The sequence below is a fragment of the Epargyreus clarus genome, unplaced genomic scaffold (assembly GCF_041222505.1).
Source record: "Epargyreus clarus isolate Ecla_fem2 unplaced genomic scaffold, WU_Ecla_fem_2.2 ptg000008l, whole genome shotgun sequence".
NCBI lineage: Eukaryota > Metazoa > Arthropoda > Insecta > Lepidoptera > Hesperiidae > Epargyreus > Epargyreus clarus.
In genome coordinates, this window is record NW_027332216.1 from 5,790,891 (window position 1) to 5,817,923 (window position 27,033).

The 27,033-nt window shown below is 34.1% G+C and overlaps 4 protein-coding genes across 5 annotated transcripts in view; 2 read left to right on the forward strand and 2 right to left on the reverse strand.

Annotated features, from left to right (window-relative positions):
* The first annotated feature begins 63 nt into the window (after positions 1–63).
* On the forward strand, positions 64–1,748 carry LOC140744250 (uncharacterized). The gene is made up of 2 exons (XM_073075784.1): positions 64–479; positions 1,050–1,748. Exons 1-2 carry the CDS (start codon positions 212–214, stop codon positions 1,640–1,642), a joined length of 861 nt encoding a protein of 286 aa, XP_072931885.1. The 5' UTR covers positions 64–211; the 3' UTR covers positions 1,643–1,748.
* Positions 1,749–3,064: 1,316 nt separating this feature from the next.
* On the reverse strand, positions 3,065–6,018 carry LOC140744251 (uncharacterized). Its single transcript, XM_073075785.1, has one exon. It carries the CDS (start codon positions 5,591–5,593, stop codon positions 4,097–4,099), a length of 1,497 nt encoding a protein of 498 aa, XP_072931886.1. The 5' UTR covers positions 5,594–6,018; the 3' UTR covers positions 3,065–4,096.
* A 530-nt stretch (positions 6,019–6,548) lies between these two features.
* Positions 6,549–9,370, forward strand: LOC140744252 (uncharacterized). The gene is made up of 6 exons (XM_073075787.1): positions 6,549–7,034; positions 7,359–7,673; positions 8,132–8,237; positions 8,430–8,545; positions 8,813–8,874; positions 9,183–9,370. Exons 1-6 carry the CDS (start codon positions 6,849–6,851, stop codon positions 9,256–9,258), a joined length of 861 nt encoding a protein of 286 aa, XP_072931888.1. The 5' UTR covers positions 6,549–6,848; the 3' UTR covers positions 9,259–9,370.
* A 1,520-nt stretch (positions 9,371–10,890) lies between these two features.
* Positions 10,891–27,033, reverse strand: part of LOC140744253 (uncharacterized) — a 35,991-nt gene continuing 19,848 nt past the window's right edge. The window contains exons 2-5 of one of the 2 annotated variants that reach the window (XM_073075788.1): positions 21,989–22,123; positions 16,047–16,233; positions 15,473–15,573; positions 10,891–12,789 (exon numbers count right to left, since the gene is read on the reverse strand). In XM_073075788.1, coding sequence (XP_072931889.1) covers positions 12,785–12,789; positions 15,473–15,573; positions 16,047–16,233; positions 21,989–22,123 — 428 coding nt within the window. In that variant the 3' untranslated portion in view covers positions 10,891–12,784. The remainder of the gene's footprint in view (positions 12,790–15,472; positions 15,574–16,046; positions 16,234–21,988; positions 22,124–27,033) is intronic. The other variant, XM_073075789.1, reaches the window with a different exon arrangement.

Sequence of the window (27,033 nt, forward strand, 5' to 3'; positions counted from 1 at the left end):
ATAAAAGTAATAAATATCATTCTTTGCAACAATGTGTTTGTGTTTTTCACCAGTTACAGATTAGACTTATCTCAATTAATATACTTATTTAAAGTTCAGTACCGCTTCCTAATGGGCTATAATGAAATCAATGAAAATAGGGTAATCTCAGTCAGACGCATTTCTGTAGCAGACCTCTTGAAGTATACTTGTGTTTGATTTTAAAATATTCATGATGAAGCTATTCATCTTGATGTTATTTTTCTACGGATGCTTAACATTTGATGTACCCAACGATGGGTGTCAATCCGATCTAACCATTGATGACGACCACTACAATGTGTCTGACACTTACCACACTGGTGAAGCGTATCCTGCGGACGCCCACTATGACCACTTCGGGAATTTATTCTACGTAGAGTCCGGACAAAATGCTGGCGGGTTTTACTTTGATATTAAAATGATAAGACCCAAGAACGACACTCCTGAAAATGTTCCAGGTAATTTGACTTACTATTTTTATTATAAAGTTTACCATATGTATACTGATAGGTATAATAATTAATTGTGCTCAAACAAGTCAATTAAACTACACCATAAATGTAACGTAACATTTAACTACTTCATTCGAAATCTAGATAAAGTTCACTTATTGATTATTTAGAAACTTAACAAACTTCAGCATTTGACGGGGTACGGGGTTCAAATCCCCGGCACGTCGGATTTTTCAAAATTAAATGCATATTAGACATGAGTTACAAGCCATGCCTGAAAGATCTTTACCTGTGATCTTTACAAGCTTAAGTCTTTTAACTTGTGAAGTCTACGAATCCGCGCTTGGCCAGGGCACTATTGTATGATCCTTGTCATTCCAAGAAGAGAATGGGTCAGTGCTTTTTGATACTGTTAATAGATTTAAAAGATTACGGACAAGTGTTCACACCTCGGCAGCTCTAACAAATCAGAGTGGTCCCTACAAATAATTAACGTTTTCATGTGCATACATTGTGTATAGGGCACGTTGTCCTGGGAATAATAATATAACTTGTGAGTTTATTGATTTCTTACAGGTTTGCCAGCTGGGCTCAGTTATTCTATAGCGTCGGATAAGAAAAAACCCAACATTTATTTCGGCACAGGGAAAGGAATATTCTCATATAGCTACGAGACACAACGAGCTAAACTTATATCAGACCCGAATTTAAAATTGAACATGATTTTCGTGGACAAAGACGGTAAAAAGTACATTACAGAGAATAATAACGGGGTTGAGGAGTTGTACCTGTTAGACGGCAAAAAGAAAATACTTTTCAAAACTCTCCAAATGTTAAATGAAATGGCCATTGATAACGAAAATAATTTTTATTTCATCAAAGAAGAGAAGTTTTACGTCTTAAAATCTAAATTATCGACTCCCACATTTATCAGTAATGTAACTTACAATGGTTTTGCCCAAATATCATTTTACGAGGAGAAAGTTTTCATTGCTAGCGACAATTTAGCGTACACGGACGTAAATAATACTAGTTATTTAAAAAATGTCGAAAACGTTCCCAAAAAAGTAACAGCCATAGCCTTTGATAAAAACGGTAATTTCGTACTTGGTAGTAAAGGGAAAATGGTAAAATACAATGTGAATGATTGTTACGTACGCAAAGTGTGAAGGTCTGTAATATTTATCAATTATATTTTTTATGTGGGATAAAACACATTATTTCCAATTGTAAGCAAGAATTATAATAAAAAATAAAGATCACATTTGTTTATAATGTAGTTTTAATACAAAAATAAGTCCAGACTCATCAGTACTGAGTTACTGACTGAACTTTTGTATACCATACCAACGCCTAAGGGTGTTAGTAATTAGTATGAAGTATACAAATCAATACATTTAATTTATCAATTCATTGGATGTAACATCCAAGTGATATTAATTTCATTTTTCACACTGTGGCCCAAGTTCGAATCCAAGCTAAGGCAGCTACTTTCAATGATAACGAAAATTATGTTGAGAAAACCTTCATGCGAGTATGCGTGTAAGTTTTCCATAACATGCTCGAACGTATGAAAGGAGCACCAAACTGTAAGATTAATTGTGGTTTTATCGGAGCAGGAGAAAAAGGAGGAGCCTTATAAACGATATTCATGTATCATTTGCCAATTTTTGAGACTGCTAAATCAGCCCTCAATTTAAATCGTACGGTTTTAACCTACCTCCGATATTACCCCAAATAACAAATTAATCAGCAAGTGACCTTATTCTGAAAAAATATCCACTATCCATATTCACATACACGACAATGGGATAGTACTAATATTACATGATTGATTTCGCTAAAATTGAAGATCACAACTGCATATTGTAAAGCATTTAAACATAAAATACATTTAAAAATAATTTATTCACAAATATGGCATCATATCAGCCTAAGGGACACTAAGGGTATCCCATCGTTGTTTATTCACACCTTAATTTTAGAGGATAAAAAATCGACCTAACAACCAGATTATAAACTAAAATTTCACTTAAGATTAGTTGGGATAATTTCCAAGCTGGGATTAAAATGTAGGATTGAAATTGTAGGCAAGATTAGCCATGTTATATAAAACTGATGAAAACATACCTCATCAAGAAAACGAGATTACTCCATTACTACCACACACATTGCCTAAAATACACAAAACTTCAAAGCATAAATGATTAATAGTAGGAGGTATAAATTATTAGTAAACTGCCACTTCAAGGGTGCCTTTCCACTCGAGATGTGTAAGGCAGCTGGTTGTGTGTCAAATTGCTGATGACTCATTTTAACTGAATGAAAATGAAGCACACATCGAAATCACAGCTACCTCACACATCCCTGGTGGAAAGGCACCATAAAACAGTTTAAAATATTTATCTACCACATAATGGTTCCAAATATAAAATGGCTTAAGCTGAAGCTTATGGATTAACTTTTGGTGTAACCTTTTATTTAAAATCACTAACTAAAACACTAAATCATAGCCTAGAGCTTAAACATTTATCATCATCATCATCAATATTATTATAGTACTTCATTAAATCTTCTGATCTTCTATCTTCCGAGTATTTGGAGCCTTAATAACAAGCGCAACAGGAGAATGTGAACTCAGCTCCTCATATTACAATACATAACACACAATGCATCAAAAATCTTAAAGAAAACAAACTATCTATCTAACTTATTAATTAAATAATAAAGTATGCTATAAAATACTGTTTACTATTATAAATTATGTTTAGAATAGAATAACTGGTTATCTAACTTGAGTATAATATGATTACTTTTAAGCCATTCTTATGAAATTGCTTTTTGATAAATATTTATAGCTACTTAAAGTATCTTCAGCATGGCATGTGTCCTATAAGATGTACATTATTCTATTATATGCATGTGTATCAATAAACAACAATATGGTTCTAACATTTTACTAGTAAACATGTAGCACATAAAAATAAGACTTGGAACATTTTGGTGTAATGTCAAAACTAAAACATTGCACTGATCAGTGCAACAAGTTGCTTCCGAACTGCACCATACCCATCCGCCCGCACTACTTTAAGGTTCCTCCCCCCGTGTATTGTGCCCCGCGTGCCGTGGTGCAGTTCGGAAGCAGTTGACACGACTGCAATTGAGCTGCAATCGGGCTGCGCATTTGGTTTGCAGTTCTATTGCAATCGTGTCAGCTGCATTCAAACTGCACCTGAACTGCAATTTGTGGTTGGATTGCAGTTTAAATGCAGTCCGTCTGTCTAGAGCGTAAGACTGCCTGAAATGATACATTACAGGAAATTGTTGCAAGTCAAACACTGGCTTTAAAATGTTTAATTATACAATCATTTGTGTTAATATTGTAATGTGATGATATTTCATAAATAATATTTATGTTAAAAATTCCTACTATGGGTTAAGCATTTATTTGACATTTTAAGTACACATACCCATAAACTTATAGAAGAAGCTTCCTACAGTTTCCATTATAAACATCACATACATGTCCTTTAAATTTAGATTTTTTTTAAATGTGTATAAAAAGAAAGAACAAGACTTTATCGGAGTTTAATCGCCCCCAACATGAAATATCTTTGACAATCTTAATGGGGCATAATACTTTGTGATATTATTGGGAATGTTATAGACTGGGCTTGAGAATTAGCCATTGCCATGGGTTGACTGGAGCTGGAGATATTAATTTGCTGAGTCGAAGTTTGATGAACCAGTTGTTGTTGCGCCGATTGTTGGGCTGCAGCCGCAAGCTGCTGGGCAGATTGTTGAGCTGCCAAATGCTGCGCTGACTGTTGTGCTGCTGCCAAGTGCTGCGCAGACTGTTGTGCGGCAAGGTGTTGAGCAGACCGCTGCACCAAATGCTGAGCAGATTGCTGGGCAGCGGCTAAATGTTGTACAGATTGTTGAGCAGCTGCAAATTGCTGTGACTGATGCTGTGCTGCCAACTGTGGTTGTAATGCTGATTGCTGAACCAGTTGCTGAACGGTAGTTTGAGATGCATTAGTCATTAGCTGTTGTCCAGGTGGAGCTAATGTTAACTGGGCAGGAGTCACTGCTACCACAGTTTGTCCACCACCCATGAGGGTGCCCGAGTCACTGACTTGCATCAACTGTTGAGCTCCGGCACTAGTTACTATTAATGCACCTGAGTTTCCGACGAGTTGTTGAGTTGTGCTCACAGTGAGAAGCTGAGGTGCTGGAGTCAGGAGCTGTGCTCGTGAAGCTGCAGGGGCCAATGTTAAGTTAGAAGTTGCTGCGGCTGGAACTAACGCAGGCAATGCTCCAGCAAGACTAACCACAGGGGTCACACTCACTGTAGCTAAGGAAACTGGGGCTGATGTACCATGGCGTGACGTTATCACACAAGGCTGATCACTCCTCAGTGATGAAGTTTGTTGCAGTAAAAACTCATTCATGGAAGTGAGCTGAGCATTCTTTTCAGACAAATCTGCAACCTTTTTTAATAAGACACTGATATTGTCATGCAATAACTTCACTTTATGATCCAGTGATTCACAATTTGGACACAGATTAGAAGTTGCTAAGACTTGGTTCTCGATAGAAGGATCTTCATATGCAAATCTTCTCAACTTGGCCTCTGGAGGTGAATCATCACTCCTCATATGTTCTGCAGGAAGAGAGTGCATTGGATGTGGTACTGGTGGGGGTCTAGTGTACATCATCTGTTGGTGTCTGTGCATAAGAATCCTCTCATTTTGCACCATCTCAAGTGGATGTACATAGGAACAGTCTTGTTTAGTGCATGATCCAAGTATGAATGCTTGGCAGACAGATAACATCTTAGGCAGAATTCCATTATTTTGAAAATACTCCTGTTCGTCTACGGTGCCGTGCAAAAACTTACAATTTTGTCTGTAACATCCTTTGTTTTGATAGTCGTGGCAAAATCGGAAGAAGTCTCTGCGACACGCTTTCGGTAGTGGCTCATGTATGAACTTACAATTTTCGCGATCGCAGTAACCTCTGATATAGTCCCTACAGAAGCTGTTGGCCACAGCAGTTATGTTGTCTGTTTCGTCCGAAGCACTCATCGTGCAGTCCAAGCCGGGCCCGGTTATGACCATTTTATAGTTAAAAATCGACAAACAGCATCAAATATTTACCAATATCGCTCCTTATAAAGTTAATCTTAGCACATGTCAGTTCGTTTCCCATTTTCCAGAACAAGTTTAGTGTAACAGAGAACCAAGTGTACTCAACTGTAATTGAAGTCAGGACTTCATCTTCCTTTAATCTTCCACTGTCAACGTTATTACACTGCAATGTATTCAAAATAAACTTAAAAGAAGTTTCACAAAAAAGATTAACCTTTCATATTAACTAAATAACTATTTCTTCAATTTCAAGAGAAATATTATAACATCAAACATGCCATTATTAATGTCAACTCGACTTAATATTTCGTTCCATTTCAGTGAAAAAATCACAGCCCTAATGAAAAAACAGTGTTGTAAATAAAAATGTCTATGTTTGTCTTGTTTATTAAAGTTTTTAACTGATTAATAATTAAATCATGTTAAATCAGACCTGATTTTTTATGATACTAAAACCTTATAAAAATAATACTATCGACTAGAATTCCTCCCTGAATAAACTAAAATAATTGCACGTTTTTTACCATAGTACGGATGCCTTAATCATTGCATATGTTAACACTCAGATGTCACTTAAACCAAAACTTATTATGTGTTATTATATAAATGAATCAAATAGAACAATAATGAATTATTTTATAATTAATTGAAGGGAAAGACACACAAACGCTCAATTAAGTATTAGCTATTAAAATTTCCTAACAGCAGTAAAAATAATAGTGGGTTTAGACTTTGGTCTTCTATTATTTAAATATTTACAAAACATACTTATGTGTAACTTAAGTAAGACCTATGTACATAATGCTTTTTAAAACGATTAATATTTTTCAATATAATAAATTTAAGTTTATGTTTTCATAATAGTGCAAAAATATAGAAAACATTTGTCTATAGATTATAAACAAGAAAGCTACAAGGAGGGAGGAAAAGGAAACGACAAATCTAAACAAAAATGGCGTCCTGAAATCGCGAAATCAATTCAATAGTCAGGTGTAGTGTTTTTTAAAAATTTAGATTGTTTAAATAGTGAAATTTCATATTAATATTAAAATAAAATAGCAGATTACATATACTACGTTTACAAGTACTAATTAAAGAATGAAACAGTATATTTTAGTCAAAAGAATAATGTTATTAGGTGGGCATTACTATGGGGGTTATTTAGGTTTTTCCGCTAAATAAATGGATGAGAAGTTATGTGTTTAGATTATTCTAACTCGGCAATATGATGAAACAACAAGTGTCGTCTCGGACCATACATCCATACCAGACGACAGTTGTGCCGCGGAGTGAACAACAGTTTGTGTCGGCGACACAACAAAGGACTAAGTATCCGTGGGCTGAAGACATTAACACCCCAGTTTATCAAGTTACGGGCACCGATAGTTCCACCTCAGACACTGCGTATCATGTAAGTTCATTTTGTTAGTATACAAGCATGTTATTTTTTGAGTTTGTTGACACGAAGTTTTCCTTAAATACTCGAATTGTTTTATGATTCATAACTAAACCATGCTATTTACAAATAACGATATATTTATATTCGCTAGTGTAACGCTGCTGCCTTCAAATTTATCGCGTGTAAGATATATATATATACGTAGAAATTTCAACTTGGTCCTTATGTCCTTTATTTCAACGTATCTGTGATCTTTATTATCCATGACGAGCATTTTATGTCAAAAATATCTTATTTTGTTACATGAAAACTTATTAACAACATTGTTACTTGCAGGTTCCACATTATTACAATGGAACACGGCAGTATGGTCCGCCATCGCCAGTGTATCAGGCGCCCTACAGCACTGGAACATGGCGTGATTACAAAAAGGGAGAGAAAATCCCTACAAGTGGTGTAACTCCGGAGACATATACCTTTCCTCCTTGTGCGTCTGCTTTCTCTCTGCCGATCGGGGATGGTCACCATACGCAGACTATTAACAGATCCCCCATACCCCCAGTGCCATCAGTTAGCCCAGAAGTGCCCATAATTGGAGCATGTGGTGGGCATTGTCCAGGATTTGAATATGTGTGCTACTATATTTTACAGGTAAGAGTTAATATATCTATAAATTTGAATGTTATTTAAATTACAAGCATAGTCTGCACCCAACTGCTAGTCTGCTCTGAAGTTGTTGTGCACAACTACAAGCATATATTTCATAGTAACATAAGGGCATACTAATGCAGTTATGTACCCATGGGCAAGATCGGGCAGCCGACGTGTGCCGGGAGGGGTCCTGTGCTGTCTGTCCCACTAATATCTACTATTTGCTATTAGACGCAACTTGTTTCTATATTCAGAGCATACTAGCAGTTTTGCAGTGACTATACTATTCTGTCGTTCCTGCGACTATGTAATGAGATGCGAAACATATAAGCATAATATTCTTTATTTTACATTAAAAGTAATTATAATGTGACTTATCTGTGTATATTTTATCTAGCTACTACTCGGCAACTGACGGCTCTTTCTTCCAATTTTAATATGAAAAAAAATTGTTACAGGTTATATTTGTAGTAGGTATACTAACAGGAATCTCTTTATGCATTGCTGGAATTGTGCTGAGGCGTACAAATAGAAATGGTGATCTTGGTGTACTAGTTTACATTGGTTTGTATATTTTATAATTATAAATAAAAACTTAAATAACTCTATATTGCTAATGTATTAATGATTTTGCTTCTATTGATTTAACAATATAAAAGTAGGAAATAACGCTCGAAAACTACTTTGCCTTATTGCCTAAAAACTGAGGTATTTGTTAAAAATGAATTTAAATATAATTATTTTTCTTCTTTACAGGTTGTTTATCATCATGTGTGTGTGGTGTATTACTAGGCGTGCAATGTTGTGTGAGGCGTGAGATCAGACAGCGCAAACTGCGTGCCAACATGCATATTCCAATGCAATCCATGCAGGTTAGCAATAGCAATGCTGTCTTGATTTTTTTTTATTGCACGCCATAAACTTTTCTAAAGGTTGTTTTTCAGTAATAACATTGGATGATTGGATGTTTCATTTACTTGGTTTAACTTGATTTAACATAGACATGATAAGCCAAGAGGAAAAAATTGCATTAATATTATTTATCAAAATAAAAATTGTATTATGTGGAAAGTGACAGTAAACCCATAATATTAAATTGGGTTATCATTGCAATTAGTGATTGTAAATTTATTTTACAGGAAGCTCCTGCACCTGCTTGCCCATTGTTGACGTCCACATTACCTCATAGTCGTGTATATAGGTTAGTATTTAATGTATGATAGTAATTAAAAGGTAGTATATTTTTTATATTGTCAAACAGAGAAATTTCTATTTGTTTTTAAGTTAATTGATATAATGCGGTTAATTAGCTGCATTGACAACTATTGTATTACAAATATTACAATATAAATGAATAAATAAATAATGAAGTTGGTAGCTATATCCTATTATTCATTCAAGTATAAACAATACCATCTAATGCAAATATTGAAACATAGTTATTGTACATCATGTAATACTAAAACACAATATAAAACATTTTTAAGAATGTCTATTCTATATTTCTAGGCCAACAACTACAAATATATTTACAGAAGACGAAGTAACTGGAGTTCCTTGGTGGCGTCGCACTACTAGAGACTGATTAGGTTTAAGTATATTTTACAATTTTGTCCAATATGTGTATATTCTCACATGTCCAATAATTTGATACCATAATCTGTTACATAATAAAATAAATAAAGCTTTATAATAAACTGTGGCTATTTATTTACTAACAATTCAAAAGTAGTATAACTTTTCCTGCCAGACTTATTTCGGTCTATTAGCAACCATACATTTGTATTGTTGTTTTCTGGTTTGAAATGCGCAGTAATGGTAAAACGAATGGTTACAGTGGCGACAATGATTTCAAGTTAGGCTTTTGTCCTATTTAGAATGGATTATAGATATTCATGAGGGTCAGTGAACACTTACCAGCATATGGACCGTGTTCTAGAACCAAGCCGCTAGCCGATAGTTAATAACCATTCTTGTTTTATCTGTATAACAGACACACACTTTAAGTGTATCCATAACGAATATGGATACTATAGAATTGGAGGTAAAGATTGTTGTACTCATTTAATTGAATCATAATAAATATATTGTTCAATAAAAAAAAATACCTAAGGTAGAGCATACATTGAGATTCTTAATTTTACGCTCTGATTTCACATATTATTGCAAAAATTACCTATATTGGAAATTTTAAAATTTAACCTTATGATCCTTGAATGTCAGCGATGTATGCTATTGTCTCCTTTGCTCAGTCATGGAGGGACTCGATAGTCGATCCCAGAAAGAAGATATTACGAGCTTACAGCTATATTGCAGTTAAAAATATAAGGTGAAATAAAACACTTAAATATAATAATGCATTTTATTGAAGATTGAGATAGAAGATATTAAGTACATAAATAGTAAAAATAATGTACTTTAAGTACTTACTAACAGAATAAAATAAAATTAAATATGACATAATATCATTCAACACACCAATAGATTCTCACAATACATGCACCTTAAAAAAATAAATGTAAAAGTAACTACTGTAAATAAATTGCAAATTAATAGAATTATTCATAATTATTCTTATTTTTTCATTCAAATAAACGTCTACTTTTATTGACAGTTGTAAAATTATATTGCAAAATGTTTGTAAAAGAATGATTTTTAATAATTTATTACGACAAAGAAAGTCATCAAATCAAAGAAGTCAAGAATTAGTTTCGCCTTTTTAAAAATCACAAAATTACTTAAAATATTTTTAACTTTACCACCTAAGTATTATAAACATAATTATCTACATGTCGAATGTTTTAGTAAAAGTTTACTTATTTTAAAAACAAAAATTGTGATGTTAATTCCTTTTGATTTCCAAAGGTAAATTTCCACATTGTTTAAAGAGAGCTCTTGCACTTAAAATAATATATTAAAAGCTTATACAACATAAATATTAAATGCTATGCAGTCCAACACTTCAGTTTAGTAAATATTCTGTATGCACATTTTGGCAGATTTATTCTTATTTTGATTTTGATTGTTGGTACTAAACCTAATTACATAATTTAATGTGTGTGAACTACACAAATGTTACATAATTATTATTGTTAGGTATATGAAAAAAATATAAAATCGGAATTCACTGAAATAATACTTATAAATACCTACATAATTATATCCTAACGCTACTGAGGACGGTTTCAACATAAAACATGATAAAAAAATGTTGAAAAATTACACAACTCATTTAAAATTGGTGCATATACTTTTATAAATGATTCTAACAACCGTTCCTGCACGTAGTAAGGGTTCATACACGAAATAAGTAACAATTTTATAGGGGAGGAGAGGATGAGAAATCCACTGTATGTGGCATGGCGTGACAACACAAACTTCATGACGTCATAACTCATTAAAATATCCAATGATGTTTAGTCAATAGTAATATTGGTTGTGTCAATAGTAATAATTACAAATATGTGACGTGACAAATAGCGATCACAGTGCCCTGGCCTGGTCACACAAATGTTACAATACATCTGACAAAATTTTAAAGAGTTGCGACTCAATTTCATGGAAGAATCCTTACAACGTTTGAATAATATTTAAAATTAAAATCTTATATAGTTGCTTGGAATAGGGCAATTCCCGTAAAATACAATTTGGACACAATAATAAAGCCACGGAAATATAGAAAAGTACAGATCGCGCATCTTGTTATAAAAATATTAATAGCACTGATATTTATATTTCTAAACAAATTGATGAAAATAACGCAAGTATGATAAGTTAAAACACATATAAATGAAAAGTATGAGAGACATTTCACCATACATTTACTAAACATTGTAATAGAAATGATTACAAAAACAGCTGCTATTCAAATTATATTATTACACGCATTCTGCACTTTTCTATAGATCCATGAAAAGCAAAATAGCTACACATACAACATCTAAATGTCGGTAATAATATAGTGAAGAGAAGATTTATACAATGTTAATGCTACTTCTACATAAATATTCGTTATGTATTATTACACTGACACAAATATGCACTTTTAAGATCTACTCTAAAATCTGGACGATAATTTGGCCACGTGTCTTCCTTTCATAAATTACCAATAAATGTGAAGCATTCATAAATTTGCATTACAAATTATGTTTATACAACACTAGACATAAACATATTGATTTATTAATACATCAATGAAATAATGTTACTACAAATTTTGTTCCAAAAACAGAAATGGAAGAAGTACGTAATTCGTTAAAAGTTGTTTCGTTCGTTATTTAACAATTATTGTCTACTAGAAATCGTTAAATTTTTATTTTTGGTAGGCAACAATTGATAATATTAATTATTAATGACGCATAAGTCCATGAACTAAAAATGTTTAAGTACATTAAATCGATTTAAAAATTTAATTAGATTTTCGTATGTCAACACATTAAAATTACATGAGAACTTTACATTTAGAATAGAACTTGGACATGAGAGATGTAATATTACTATACTATCACACATAGACACCACCCGTGCCTCCACCTTACTTTGTACCACAAAATGCATCGCCGTAAAGATAAGGATATAAAATTATACCACATGAAAGATAAAGTGGTGTCCTCCATTTGTATACGAAACTGTTAACGTAAGAAGGGTTGCCAACTTTCCCGATATTCCGGGACATTTTAGCTCAATAGCAGAAGGTGTTATAAGAGCTCGTGTTTCGAAAACAAAATAAAAAAGTAAATTAAAAAAAATGATTTAATACTTGCTTCTTAATTTTTAATTAAAAATATAATATACCAATAATAAATTATTATTCGTATAATTTAGTGATTAAAGGTATAAGAAGTTTATCGCATATTAAAACAAAAATACCAGATTTTTTATAGTTGGCAACCCTAATTACACATCTCCCAAAAAGGTCGACTTACTAATATCATAAAAATAAATTCTATACTTAGCATACATCCAAAGTACCGAGAGTACTATCATGGGATACTGTAGGGGGAATATGACCAGGGCTCGCCTGGTGCGCTCGTACAGAAATAGAGTAACGTAATGAATTTAAGCTACAGACGGCCGGCCATCCAGCATCTTGTCGCTCTCCTCGGCGCTGCTCAAGCTGGAAAAAATAATACTATAAGTATTAAGTACACATATCATGTAGATATGAGGCTAGCTCACTCTAGCATATAAGGATCGGTTATAAAAAAGATATAGCTGTTTCGGGAGGAGTTTTACGAGAAGAGTACGGCACTATTTTTATCTCAATACATGGAATGTGTCAGACAACATTATATTTTCTATAGAATATTTCGGCAGGCAATGCACGGATGGGCGCACGTACGTTAGTACATACACATTGATGACTGCTTGCCGAAATTTTGTCTGCGTCGACACGCGTCTGACACCTTCTATGCCTGAAGATGTATATAAACCCTACTGAAAAACTGAACTTCCATGAATTGGCATCTGCTTTGATGGTAAATATATAATAATATAACATCTGATCAGGCGCGATAGATATTTGTTATTTCTCAATGCCCAACATCACATATCGACATACTAACAAAACGAATGCTTTTAAACATATTCTATTGTATGTATGATATAGCTACAATTGTATAATAGTAGCTAGTAGCGCGTATTGTATATCGTACCCACGTGTACGCCGACCTTAACGCTGAAACGTTATCATATCGATTCTATTCAATACAAATGTATCGAATCAATTCGTCACGCGGTCACTTATTATTGAGATTTATGTAGATTGTATTGGTGCTATATTTATATTTATATATTTATATTTATTGGTGTATTGGTGATTGTATTGGTGCTATATTAGTCGTAGGAAAAATTATGTTAACTAGCGTGGACAATGGCTCTCGACTAGAGATGTGCCGAGTCAGGTCGACTCGAGTACTTACATAAACTCGCATACTCGAGTACCAATAGTGATACTCGAGTACCAGTATTACTCGAATACTGACTATACTCGTACACTACAACTACTACTCGTACAAGTAGAAACTTGATTAATTTTGTGTAGTGAGTGGCGTTTTTTTTTTTTGCTCTTCCGTGCTATTGGACTATGTTGTGCAAAGTACTCGAGTACTTTGTGAATACTTTGGACTCGAGTACTGACTCGATTCTTTTTTATATGAGTACTAAAGTACTCGAATACCAAAAATGGCCGACTCGGCACATCATTACTCTCGACACGCACAATACACGCGGACTTGCGTCTTAGGAAAGGGCTAACAATAGCTAAGTGACGCATTGTATCAGCTTGTAAACAACTTCATAACTCCAGGTTTATGATGCAACTTTACTGGTTTCCTTTGTCTAACTTTAGCACCTATCTGTACAAACAAAGGATAAGGTGCTGAAGTTTCTAAGGTCTAGCTGCTACTCGCAATTAAACGGAGCCAAAAATCATATGTTTTATTATTTTTAATTGGTGTGCGAGCTTGGTGATCGATGACAATATTAGTGACTGATACTTTTGAAATGAAAACTTGTTCGAGATGCTGCGTAAAATTGAAAAAAGGGTCTAATAATAGACGTTAATGCATGTACCTACTTGGTCCTTTTTACACGCTTTTTATTAGCTTCACCTGTATGTTTGTTTGTATGTTTGTAACCGACTTCTTTGGGCGCGATTTTGACCCACTTTAAACGGCCAGATTTCGTTCAAACTTTGGAGATTTATTTCACAATTATACTATTTACTGTTCCTTAATTGATTCCTAGATTCATATAGATTTTCTACTTTTTAGTTTATTTTATCATAAAAGCGTGTTTTTTAGTTTTTTGAACTATATTTATTTTCTGTATATGCATTGGTCAAGCAAGTGTTATACAGCCCACTGTGCCTATGTAGACAAATTATAATAGGTACCAACTATACGCGGACCTTTCAAAATGTCACGTATTTTACAACGTTATTGCTTTCACTTTCTGAATAGATCGAAATTAACTCTAGATTTAAATGCCACTGACACAAATATATTTTCGTTTCACGCTATTACGAACCTGTCAACCATCTAAAACCTAATCAGATGTAAATTATCATTACAAGAAACCTATTATACATTTGTTTATAAGGACACCTCACTCTAACAACATTCTAAACTTTAGCATTTAATAAAAAATCTTAATAATACAAATATTATTTCAAGGCTCGGCACGGACCTTGTATCGAACTATTCAATTGAGGTATTGTGGGGTAAAAAATTACAATCGTCGCCAGTTCAATGTACGGTGCATTGAATACTGTGCCGGGAACTCGAGATGTTATCTCACGACTTCCAATTTAAAAACTTGTGCAGCCTTAACAGTAACACATCAGGGTATTATTACTATTGATATGTTCCAATGTCCGATAGTTTATAGCTGCTATCAAATAACATATCGCTAATGTTTACCCCAGTTTCCCTCAAAAATATTCCTTTCACTGGAGAAAACCTAAAATGGGTCAAATTATTCATTTTGCTTTTTACATATAAGTTGCAAACGAGTATTCAGTCTATCTTGATTTAAAAAAGATTAAAGTAACAATCTGGTTTTATAGACATCTGTAACAACTCCATATAGTATATAACTATGACGCTACCTCCCCGGTCAAACCTTATATATCTACTGGTTCTACCATTGATTGATGGAAAGAAGAAGATGCGTTGCTACCGTCGAGAATGAACATGGATTATCATAATTTTTAGAGCGCTACTGCTATAAGATGATGGCGAGTCTCACAACTCCTTACTAAGAGCGCTACTGTAATACGAAAGTAAAAAGAGCCTCACCACTAGATAATTCAATTCCAGTTCTCTTTTCTAATTCCGGGATTTCGGAATTCACTACAGTTAATCCCGGAAACCCAGGATAGTCCCGGGACGGTAAAAAGCTAATGAAAATCAGAGTAAAAAAAATAAAAATCACCTTAAATTATTATTGATTCAGATAAACTCTAATTACCTAACCTAACCTAACCTAACGTAAATATTTTAAAATTAAAATGAAGTTGATTAAAATCAAACTACCTGAACTGCCGTAATGAACACATTAATCTTCTACATACGAGTACAAACATTAAGTGAAAATTATCTGTTATGACTCAATCTCTAAAAAAACTTAACTCAAAAAGAAAAAAATGTGCACAGATCGATATCTGGGCACGTTTTGCCTCAATTCAACTCTCAGTACTTTATGAGGCCGAATAGTGTTTTGGTCAAGTCCTTTACAACTATAAAACTACTATTTATTTTAATCCCGTAAATCCCGGGATTCGTCAAAATGAATCACGAAACTTTCTAGATTTTTTCTGGAATCCGTCCGGGATCGGTAAATCACCCCGGGATTCCCAAATCCCCTACTCACCACTCCTTATTGTCCATGAGGTTGCGCATCTCGTCGTCGGGCGCCGGCGGCGCGTCGCGCACCGGCGCGTACTGCGCGGCGACCAGCGGGTCCGTGGACGGGTTGAGGGCGGTGAGCGCCGCCGCCCCGCTCGCGGGCGCCTCCTTACCGCCGCCCCAGCGGGCCGACCATGCCCAACCGCCTACGCCTGTAAACAACAAAAAATAGGGATGAGATGTTATAGTATTGATAGACATAACGAGTAAACATCGAGTATTAAATAAATTTGGATTTTATGAAAAGAATTGTGTTGAGGAGTTTATTTAGCTTATTCTTCTCTATAAGAGATAACTTCCGAAGTAGTGGTAGATGAATGGCCTAAAAAAGGAAATATTTTAAATAAAAAATAGATATATTTAATATTTTCATTTTAGAGGGATATCTATTTGTATATATCAATAATTATATTATAAGACATTCGTATTATTCGAGTTCATAATTTTAATATATGGATACATGAGGAAATAGCTCCGAATAGTCTTAAGAAACAAAATTTATTGCCGACAGCGAAGCCTACAATACTATCAACTTATCAAGCTTATGTCTCTATTGACACCATTTTGAATTTGAACTATTGATTGCACAACCAATGTGAGTATTTAATGTGAATACTATCAATAGTCACTCATTTACTCAACAATAGTTTAGCTATGTATAATGACATACTTAATTATTTACATTGCATTAATATGTAGATAATGTGTATTGGCTTGGTATCATTTGCCGAAGTCATAATTATTTCACGAATTTTTCACAAAAAAATATCAATACCCGCATATTTCATTCACCTTATCAATATGTATATCGGCGTGTTTATTTATATATAATAAGGGTATAAATATCGATAATATCGGTTAAACGTCATATCGTACAACCCTAACAATATTATTAAGGTAAAGTCAATAACCCCAGGTAACTGTACAATAAAATAACTCAAAAATATCTTTATGTGAAACAGGAACATTATTAACGCATCGACAACTTCATTATTGTAAATGTTCGTATACACTTAGACAGCAGATACCACTTATATACGAGTATTATTTAGATATAGTAGATGAATAAATACTATAGGAAACTCTATGCTATACATTTTAAAAATATATTTTGTACCGGTTTCGGTAAATTTTGAATGTAAAGTAAAAATATTTATATTGCATTTATGTACCGTGCGTATTACCGTTCGTATAATAATGAAATATATTAAAAAATCCAAAAGTCATTCTGTTCTTTTAATTTTAACTGTTAATAATAAGATAAGCAATATTGTTTCTTTGTCAATTATATTTGGAAAGAATGATGATTTTATGCTGAATGTGTCATAGTTCATCATCGAAAGCAGTGATAGCCTAGTGGTTAAGAAACTCTGTCTCTCGATCGAGGGGTCCGAGGTTCAAATCCCAGGCATGCACCTCTGATTTTTCAAAACTATGTGCGTATTAGAAATTAATTATCACTTGCTAGACGGTGAAAACATCGTGAGGAAACCTGCATACATGAGAGATTTATAAAAAAAAAAGAAATCTCAAAGGTATGTGAAGTCTACCAATACGCACTTGGCCAGCACGGTGCCCAGCAGTGGGACAGCAATGGGTTGATGATGATGATGATGATGATGATGATGATGTGCCATAGTTCTAAAAGTTAACAATTTTAAACTCAAATCCACCAAATGATAAAACGTCATAGATTTTCTAGAATTTGTGTCTAAAACGAATGACATAAGTTTTCCATTGAACCTCTTGAGATAAAAGCGATAATGTGTATTGTGTATTTTCCGTTAGGCGTATATAATTTTATATACAGCATAAGGAAAATGGAAGAAAAGTCATATAGGTATACGAAAAAATCAACCAGACAACTTAAGTTTTTATACGGTTAATTCAAGCATATAGAAAAATACTAAATTGATAGAAGTAGTTTTACCTAAGATCAATCTGATGTAAGTTATGCCAATTTTTTTTTATATTTTGAAGTAGCAATTTATGCATCCTCTTACTGCGAGCGACGAACATTATTTATTAATATTTTCCTAATAGAAGTATTCACAGTAGGTATCTACTATTACACGTAATTTAATCCTAACCTGACGGTATGCCTTCCTAGAAATCATAACACGATTCGTAGCAACCACTAATGAATGAACGGTACGTACTCGTATTAACGCAATTGTAATTTCGATCACACTTCCTCATAGTATGTATGCAGTTATACCAATGATTCTCAAAGTGGGCGACAACGCTCCCTTGAGGGCGATGGAGGATAAAGAAAACAGAGCGTTTTGAATCGGTTTTTGGGAGTGAGGACTGATGTGGGTTTCTTTTTAATTCGAATCTCAAATCATATCCTACCTAATAACAATAAATGCAATTTTACATTATAATTTCAAAAAAAATTAAACGATGCTAAAACAAATCAATGTCAATGGTAATTGAATAAAGCTTAAGTGAGGGGCGCTATAAAATTCTCAATTTTCAAAATGTGTCATAAATTATACAATTTTGAGAACCTCTGACTTACAAGCATTTTGTGTATGCAAAACACGCGCTGTTGAAGGACTACCGGCCAACGTTCGCAAGGACGGACGTAAATGCGCACTAGTTTTCAATATAACGTTATTTAATAGAAGAAAAGCCGTACTGTTAGTGTGATTGAAAAACTAATAGCCTTCGTTTAAAGGTTAACGCGAGGACGAAAGTGTAAACGGGAATCTAACCTTTTTGATTAACTCAAGGTTTTTGGAAGCTTTTATGTGTAAATTACTATTTCCGGATCTCTCGAAGAACTTAAATCCATTTCTCTCGAATCTCAATTCCGTGCTAAATATTCTTAAGAATGGATGGAGTGAGTGACTTTGAAAGATTTACCATATGATAATTATAGTTTAAAAACTCAAACCACGCTAAAATCGGACTAAGAAAATTGTTAATCCTGATTCTTGACGATTCTGATGAAGTGAATGGGAAAAAAATATTTAAATCGTGTATTATCATCGGTTCTTGATAATTGTTCATTGTTGATAAAAAATCTAGTTTAAAGATTCCGTTACATACATACAGGCCAAGCTAATAAAAGCGTGGTAAAAACAAGAAAAAAACATCTAATTTCTTAAGCTCTTGCGATTCAGCTTATTACGAAATCTATATGAATATCTAATATTTCTATATAATATCACAGTTCAAATTTTCAAAGTTCAAATCTATTAAATACTATGACTTAAGATTAACCTATATTTTACGATATCATTAATATCTCACTTAAACGACGATAACATATTGTGCTGCAAACATAAAAGGAACGTATCCACATTTAGCGATAGCGTTAATTCCGAAAAGCAGTATCGCTGTCGATAGAGGCCTGATAGTGGTATCTGATCCATCAATCAGGCCGTCTTGGGTTAAGGTCAAAGGAAACGACGTCATTACTTGCCCGACGAGACCGACCGGATAAAAAATCTTAAGCTGCCCCGCATAACACGTCAAATGGATTAAGTTCTAAATTTGAAACAATTTTTCTATAAAATATTTTTTAGGAAAAGTTTATTTTTACCTCACTGCAGAGGGTCATGTTATTCGAGCGAATATACAAGTATGTACGTCACATTTTTTTGGCACGTCCTATAGCCCAAAAAGCTTGACGCATTTTTAATCGACTTCGTAAAGAAGAGAGGTTATCTATTTGACACGTACTTTTTAACATATGAAGTACCGTTTAAATTAACGTCTAAATTACGGGAGTAACCTAAAGCTATTTAAGCTGTCGTGTTTTTATTTCTGTAAACTGCTAGGTCCTATGCAAGTTTTAGTTCAAGTAACAAGTCAGCATGCGGCCTGGCACATCGTAAGACTGCCGCACATGGATATTTATTTCGTAATCAACCCAAAATAGGATTAGTGTGCTACCTGACGCCCACGAATGTGTTACTAAACCTGGCAACTATTTTATAAGACGAAATATTCGACTCTGCATTATGCATGCGTTTAAATAAGATCACAGAAGCGCTTGACATTTTATTATACGGCAGAAATAGGCGTGGTTGATATCCTTACACTATTATTATATAGTAAATATTAAATTAAAACTTTTTTTTATATCCATATGAAGACTTTTGGTCAGCGAGTTCCTTTTGCAATTTGTTCGAAGTTCTAGACATCCATATGAAGACTATTGATCAGCGAGTTTCTTTCTTTTGCAATTTGGTTCATTCCCGCAAAATGATAGCGTATAGAGAACTAGAGACACATGGCATACAACGATACTCGTACGATACCGATTGATTGGTGCCGAAGAGCGGTTAGACCGGTTGTTATAAGTATATTTAAGTGAGATTTTTTGTATCTGTTTATTATAAGAACGAGTCTTCATTGAAGTTATTTTTTGTGCTCCTAATAATAAGAATATTTTCAGTTTGACCGTGGGAATAGCTAGACGGACTAGACATTTCAATCGCTAACTGTTGAATTCAGAGATTTTAATTAAATAGAAATGAGTACGAAAGACTCCTCGACTTAATTTGGGTGTAAAAGATTACCAATTTTATTAACATGATATCGTCGATAAGCGTATAAAAGTAACTCATACAGGTAAGACTCCTACCGATGAGAAAATTACTGGTTTTAAATTTGAGCCAGTATGGGAGATATTACCTAATACGACGATGCATACTTTAACCTCATTTTAACAATACAGGTCTTTTACACAGGTATTAAGAAGTGTTATGAGTCACTTCTTACCCCGAAATGACCTAGGACTTGACTCAGACTTGGAATTGAAAATTGGATTATAGGGAGAACAAGGATGGAGCGCGGAAAAAAGCTAGCTATTTTTCCATCTACTTGTCCATCCATCAGATTTTGAGAGCGTTCCCTAATTAGCACCACACCAGACAATCTTGTCTTCTGAATTCATCGGTTCCCCGTTGTATTTATCTAGCCATCGCTCCACTGTTTCAGAGGACCGTATCACAAACATCGTCGATCTAATTAACCCTCCTGCGCCTAAACGGGTCACTATTCTTAATACATCTACTACCAATAGACCAAAGTACTCAATAAACCAACAATAAATAAATAATACACAAAGTTAAACAGAGATTCGTATTAAAACACCACACACAACCTTTGTTTGCTATTAATCTTAGTTTCTGTAAACAATACAATGTCAAGGCAACATGTCGTGTAAACATTTACTCAACAAACATTGCGGCGGACGCTAATATTTATTTTGCTTCATATATTTCGATAAAAAAACGATAAACGTTTAAATTGGGTAATAAACATTCGTTACGTCTAATTTTAACATACTTCATAAACAAAATATCAAATAAAATTAAAGTTTTAAGCTGATAGAATTTGTTGAGTCGAAGTAAATGTTATATTAACCCTTATATAACATTGTTCAAATACGTAATCATGAATCAATTTATAATTTTGTCCGTTAGACTGTCAGCTAACTATCCGCCAGGATGTCAGTCTGTTAATCTGGGTAAGATATTATTAAAAACGCCTAAGCCAACTTTAAAACACTTATGGTGTGTTGCATCGTCACACCAGGTTAAATTTGCGTTAAAGTTAACTATAACAATAACTTTGACGATAGCGATAGATTGTAACAATACTATGTTGCACCAATTTATTTGTCATTAACTAAATTTGTGTCGCTGTCACCACAATTTTTAGTCAACGGTAAAAGACAGAATTTGACAAAAACTAAAATTTTAACCGACAGAAATCGACCGGTAAAATGGTGCAACTTATGAATTAGCTTATGTTTAGCCGTATATTTGATTGATGGTTAGGCTTTTATTATTGTTAAAGTTACCCACACTTAGTTAAAGTTAGAAGACCACAAGATTAACACACATAATAATACAAGAAATATAGGCATCTTGTAACACAACTGACCTGCAAACAGCAATCCGAGGCACAGTATGACGCCGCCGGCTATGAGGGCGCCGATGCCGTTATCCGAGTCCTGCGGCGTGGGCGGCTCCGGCGAGTTGGAGTATTGGACGCCACCGGCTATCAGTAGCGCCAGTCCTGGAAAATAAAAAGAAGTAATGAGTCATTTTGTTTGCAGTATATTTGATACTCAATAAGTATGGAATGGAAAACGTATATACAGTCCATCTGATGGTGAGTGGTAACTGCCGCCTTTGGACCAATTGTAACCAAAATGCAATGAATTCAGAAAAGGGATTCTACATGAACCGATTTAAGTTGCTACTCTTAAAGACTAAGACGGTCTAACTAGGCATAGGTAGTATACTAGTCTCACTTTACTAGTCCTACCTTTTCTCTCAATAGATAGTATTGGTGCGCTTGCACTCTTCCGTGAATGCACAAAAAACATACATACGAACATAGTACGAGTCATCATCATCAACATCAACAACCCATTACTGTCCCACTGCTGGGCACGGGTCTCCTCTCATAATGAGAAGGATTAGGCCATAGTCCACCGCGTTGGCCAAGTGCGTATTGGTAGACTTCACATACCTTTGAGATTTTTTTTTTATAAATCTCTCAGGTATGCAGGTTTCCTCACGATATTTTCCTTCACCGTTTAGCAAGTGATAATTAATTTCTAATACGCACATAACTTTGAAAAATAAGAGGCGCGTGCCTGGGATTCGAACCTCGGACCCCTCGATCGAGTGGCCGAGTTTCTTAACCACTAGGCTATCACTGCTGATAGTACGAGTACCTCCTCTTATTTCGAAGTCGGTAGAACTATAGATAGAACTATACATACCACTTACTGCGTTCAGGACACGACAGTATGTACTTTCTATCTAGCAGTAATTTAATAATACTCAAGTTGCATAACCATTACGAAATATGATATCAGTATAATTGAATCATACCTACCTATGTATTTTACATTTATTTATGAAATCGACCTACGTATAAAGATTTTAAATTCACGTAGGCGGAAAACATTCGCTGTGACAATCCTATTTAGAATAGGCAATAAATACTTGTAACAGGTTACCTCTGCAAATTGCAATTCAATTAACTACCCAAGTAATTAGTACTTTATAGTTGTGTAAGTTTATATAGATGATTGGGCTCATGGTTTTATTTCAAATGTGTTATTTTCATTATACGTGTGTAAGTGTGTGGTCTAGATATTTGTCTAGCTAGATTGATAGGCGAGAGAACATCAAATAGAAGCAAATATAGTGGACGGAGTACGCATACTAAAATAAAGACACGTGTTATGACCTTCTGAATTGACCTCAAAATTGATTGACCTGGCTGCAGTCAAAAAGCTTATTAACTTATTCAGACTTGTAACATTTCAATGTTTAGGAGCTTAGCTCAATGGACAAATTCTCGCATGACGTATTCTGACCTTTGGCGAGGCTTATTCTTTTTTTTAGATAAAACATAAAGCAGTAAAATCAAACCAGCGACAAATGCCATTTCAATAGTTATATTGAAACCTTGGAAAAGATAACTTAGTACCTTAACCACAGTATAAGGATATACAGTATTTTATCTTCATACAAACGCACGAAACGCAAGCCACGCCTACTCGCCTCGGGCCGGTACTAACTCGGTACACGAACATTCGTGAATGTGCCACGGTGACGAGCGGGTGATGTGACGGTTTTGTAAGATATTTTGTTGTTTCAAGAATAATATGGCGAAGAAAAGTTATAGATTATATTGTGTTGTTTTTGGTTGCTTCAATTCGTCAATAACACATCCAGATATAACATTTTTTAAACTGCCTGGAAACTCCGAAAGGTAAGACAATTACAATGATTTTTATGTTAATACTAGATACTTAATCTACTAGGTACTACTACTACTAAATTAGATTAGTTTTTAATTAATACAATTTGATATTTAAAAAAAATACGTATGATTGTTGTAATTTTGGTTCAGTAGACAGGTGTCAGAGCTTGTTATTTGAGGTTATCCCTCTTCTGAATTAATAGAATAAAACTATTTCTTCGACCAATTTACAACTTTTATTATTCCCGCGCAAAATAAAACTCGAAACTGTTGATAAACGAAGGGCTTGCTTGCACAACGCACGCGTCGTATTTATTCGTCGTCGCGCGGCGCAACAAAGGCTGAGGGCGTGGCTTAGCGGCCTTTCGGCACCCGTTTGTTCGCGCGATATGCCGCCGAGGGACTATTCTGAATGAGGTAATATAAATATTAGAAAATGAGAATTGATCTTAATTTATTTAGATCAATATTTTATTATTGTTGTATTATTTATTTTATTTGATCGTCAAAAATAAGAAACTACCATTTGAAAGGTATTTTCTTGATAGGTCAACACCTTTGTTTACATTTTGGACACCCAATTGGGTACTTGACAGTTATAACAATAAAATATGAAATATGTTGGATATGATAGCTTATAAGTAAACATAAATTATGCAGTATTTCGTTTATTTTTTAATATGTTCTAAGTATTTTAATTTTTAAAAAGAAATTTTCGATTTTTTATCTGTGGATTTTAAATCCCAAAACGGCGACAGTGCTGCCTCAAATGTCATGTGACGTCACTACATCGAAACCTGTCGATCACATCGAAACCTGAAGTATGTGTAACGTCGAAGTTTATTTCTATATTTTCAATGTGTTGACGTCACGCTACGAAATGACACTTGACCGCCTGTTTTGGCGTAACGTTCCGTTTACCGTAATAAAAATATGTTTTTTATTAATAAATAGCCCTTTTTCGAAAAAATGATCAATGAAAGGCATATATAATACGTATATGAATTCATTAAAACAGTTTCCCAAAAAGTGTCAAGTAGCCAATTATGAATCGGAGTATAGATTATAATTAGAGATGCGCCGAATATTCGTTTGGTATTCTGTTTTCGGCGTATTCGGCATCTTTTTTGGTATTTGTATTCGGCCGAATTATTCGGTTTTGGTGCCGAATATATTCGGTTCGAGTAGGTATGTCTACTTTCGTGTATACACGACACGGTACATAACTAAAACACAAAACTTCTTATGTAAGATTTATGTTATATTTTAAGTCAAAGAAATCCTATGATAATTTAATAACATAAAGCAATTAAACTTCAAATCAACATTTATTTTGAAACCTTAAAAGAACATATTTATTACTTACGAGCTGTGCCCCGCGGTTTCACCCGCGTTAAAAGTGTAAATACTCTGAAGTTTTCATGGGATTTAACTTTTTTGCGCTTATCCCTAATTCTTTTTCCAAAATTAATGTAGCCTATGTTACTGTCTATAACATCAGCTAATTGCCAGTGAAAGTCCCATCAAAATCAGTACAGCCATTTTAAAGATTAGCCGGAACAAACCAAATTTGAAATAATATTTTTTTCGTTATAAGTACCGTATGTACCGTATATTTTATATTTTCCTTTTATGTTATATGGTCTTAGTAAAATGTTGTTATTTTGACATTACAAACAGACACTTAAATTTTAATTATTTGTATAGATTCTAAAGTTAGTATAGTTAACATTTATTTTAAACCTCAAATCAGTATTTCTTTTTACAACTTAAATCAAAGTTTTAATGAACACAGGTAACTGGCAAATTGACAATAATGGACACTATAAAAGAAATATTAGAACCTGTTTACGCGGCAAAACAATGAATTGGTAAACCGAATCATTCGGCCGAATATCCAGTTCGGTGAAAGTTAAACCGAATAATATTCGGTATTCGGTTATTCGGTGAAACCACTATTCGGCGCATCTCTAATTAAAATTATTATTAAATATTGTATTAAATATTTAAACTAAATTTTGCATAATTTATGTTAATTTATAAGCTATCATGTCGAACATATTTCATATTTTATTGTTGTAACTGTCAAGTACCCAATTATAAGAATAGTTTTTATTACGTAATATATACATATTAAAAAAACATAACATGCATTTTCATTCAACACTTTCTATATAATTAACTATAGCATTAATTTGTATAAATAAAAAAATACAACATTTACAATCAAAAAATTAAAAAGAAAGTCAAGTATGCAGATGTAATTAAAAAACTGTAGGCAGGCAGCCCTAACGCGTTACCGTGCCCAGCGCAACCGTAGGTATCTAATTCAAGGACAGGGCCGAGTTAAATTACTGTATATCCTTATACTGTGCCTTAACCTTCGTAAACATGGTAAATAAACATTGTAACACAATGTAAAAGGGCTTACTCCGACCATCTTCAAGGAAGTAAAATCTTTTATGAGTAGTTATTTTTATCTGTGAATATATTATGAATATGCGAATGGAATCTTCGGTCATAATCTGGCATTTGCTCCACAAACAGGTTTACGATAATTTAGGAATGCATTGTGGTTTTGCCAAAGTTATATCAAATCTTATATCATATCACATCACATACAAAACCGTTTCATTGTTTCATTCTTTGAAGGTGTAGAACACTGTGTGGTTCGGCTCCGGCGGCACCACTGCCACACCTATTTCTGCCTTATAACAGCAGTGTTAAGCGCTGCTGTATTCTGGTTTGAAGGGTGTGGTAAGGGAGACATACTTTTCCGAGGCGTTCCAGCTTAGTCCTCCGGTACGAATATAAAATCCTATCCTATCTGGAGTTGATTACAGATGCCCATGGGCGGCAGTTGCCACTTACTATCAGGTGGACTGCATGGTCGTCTGCTACTCCATATTTAAAAAAATATATATACGAATCGGAAGAAGGTTTAACCAGGCAGGTATCACTGCCGAAAGTATTTCTATCGTTAAGCCATTCTTGTGTTTCGGTAAAAGGCTACAAAATCCCGGCTGACAATACTAATGAGGTGACTTATCTAGACCTTAGGAGTAACAACGCAATTGTCTTCAGGTTCCTTGTTCTATTTTTCTTCTACCTCGAGTTCTGGAGTTAATTACAGATGTCCTTGGGCGGACTAGCCACTCGACATCAAATGGACCGCAGAGTCGTTTACTACTTGGATCTTATAA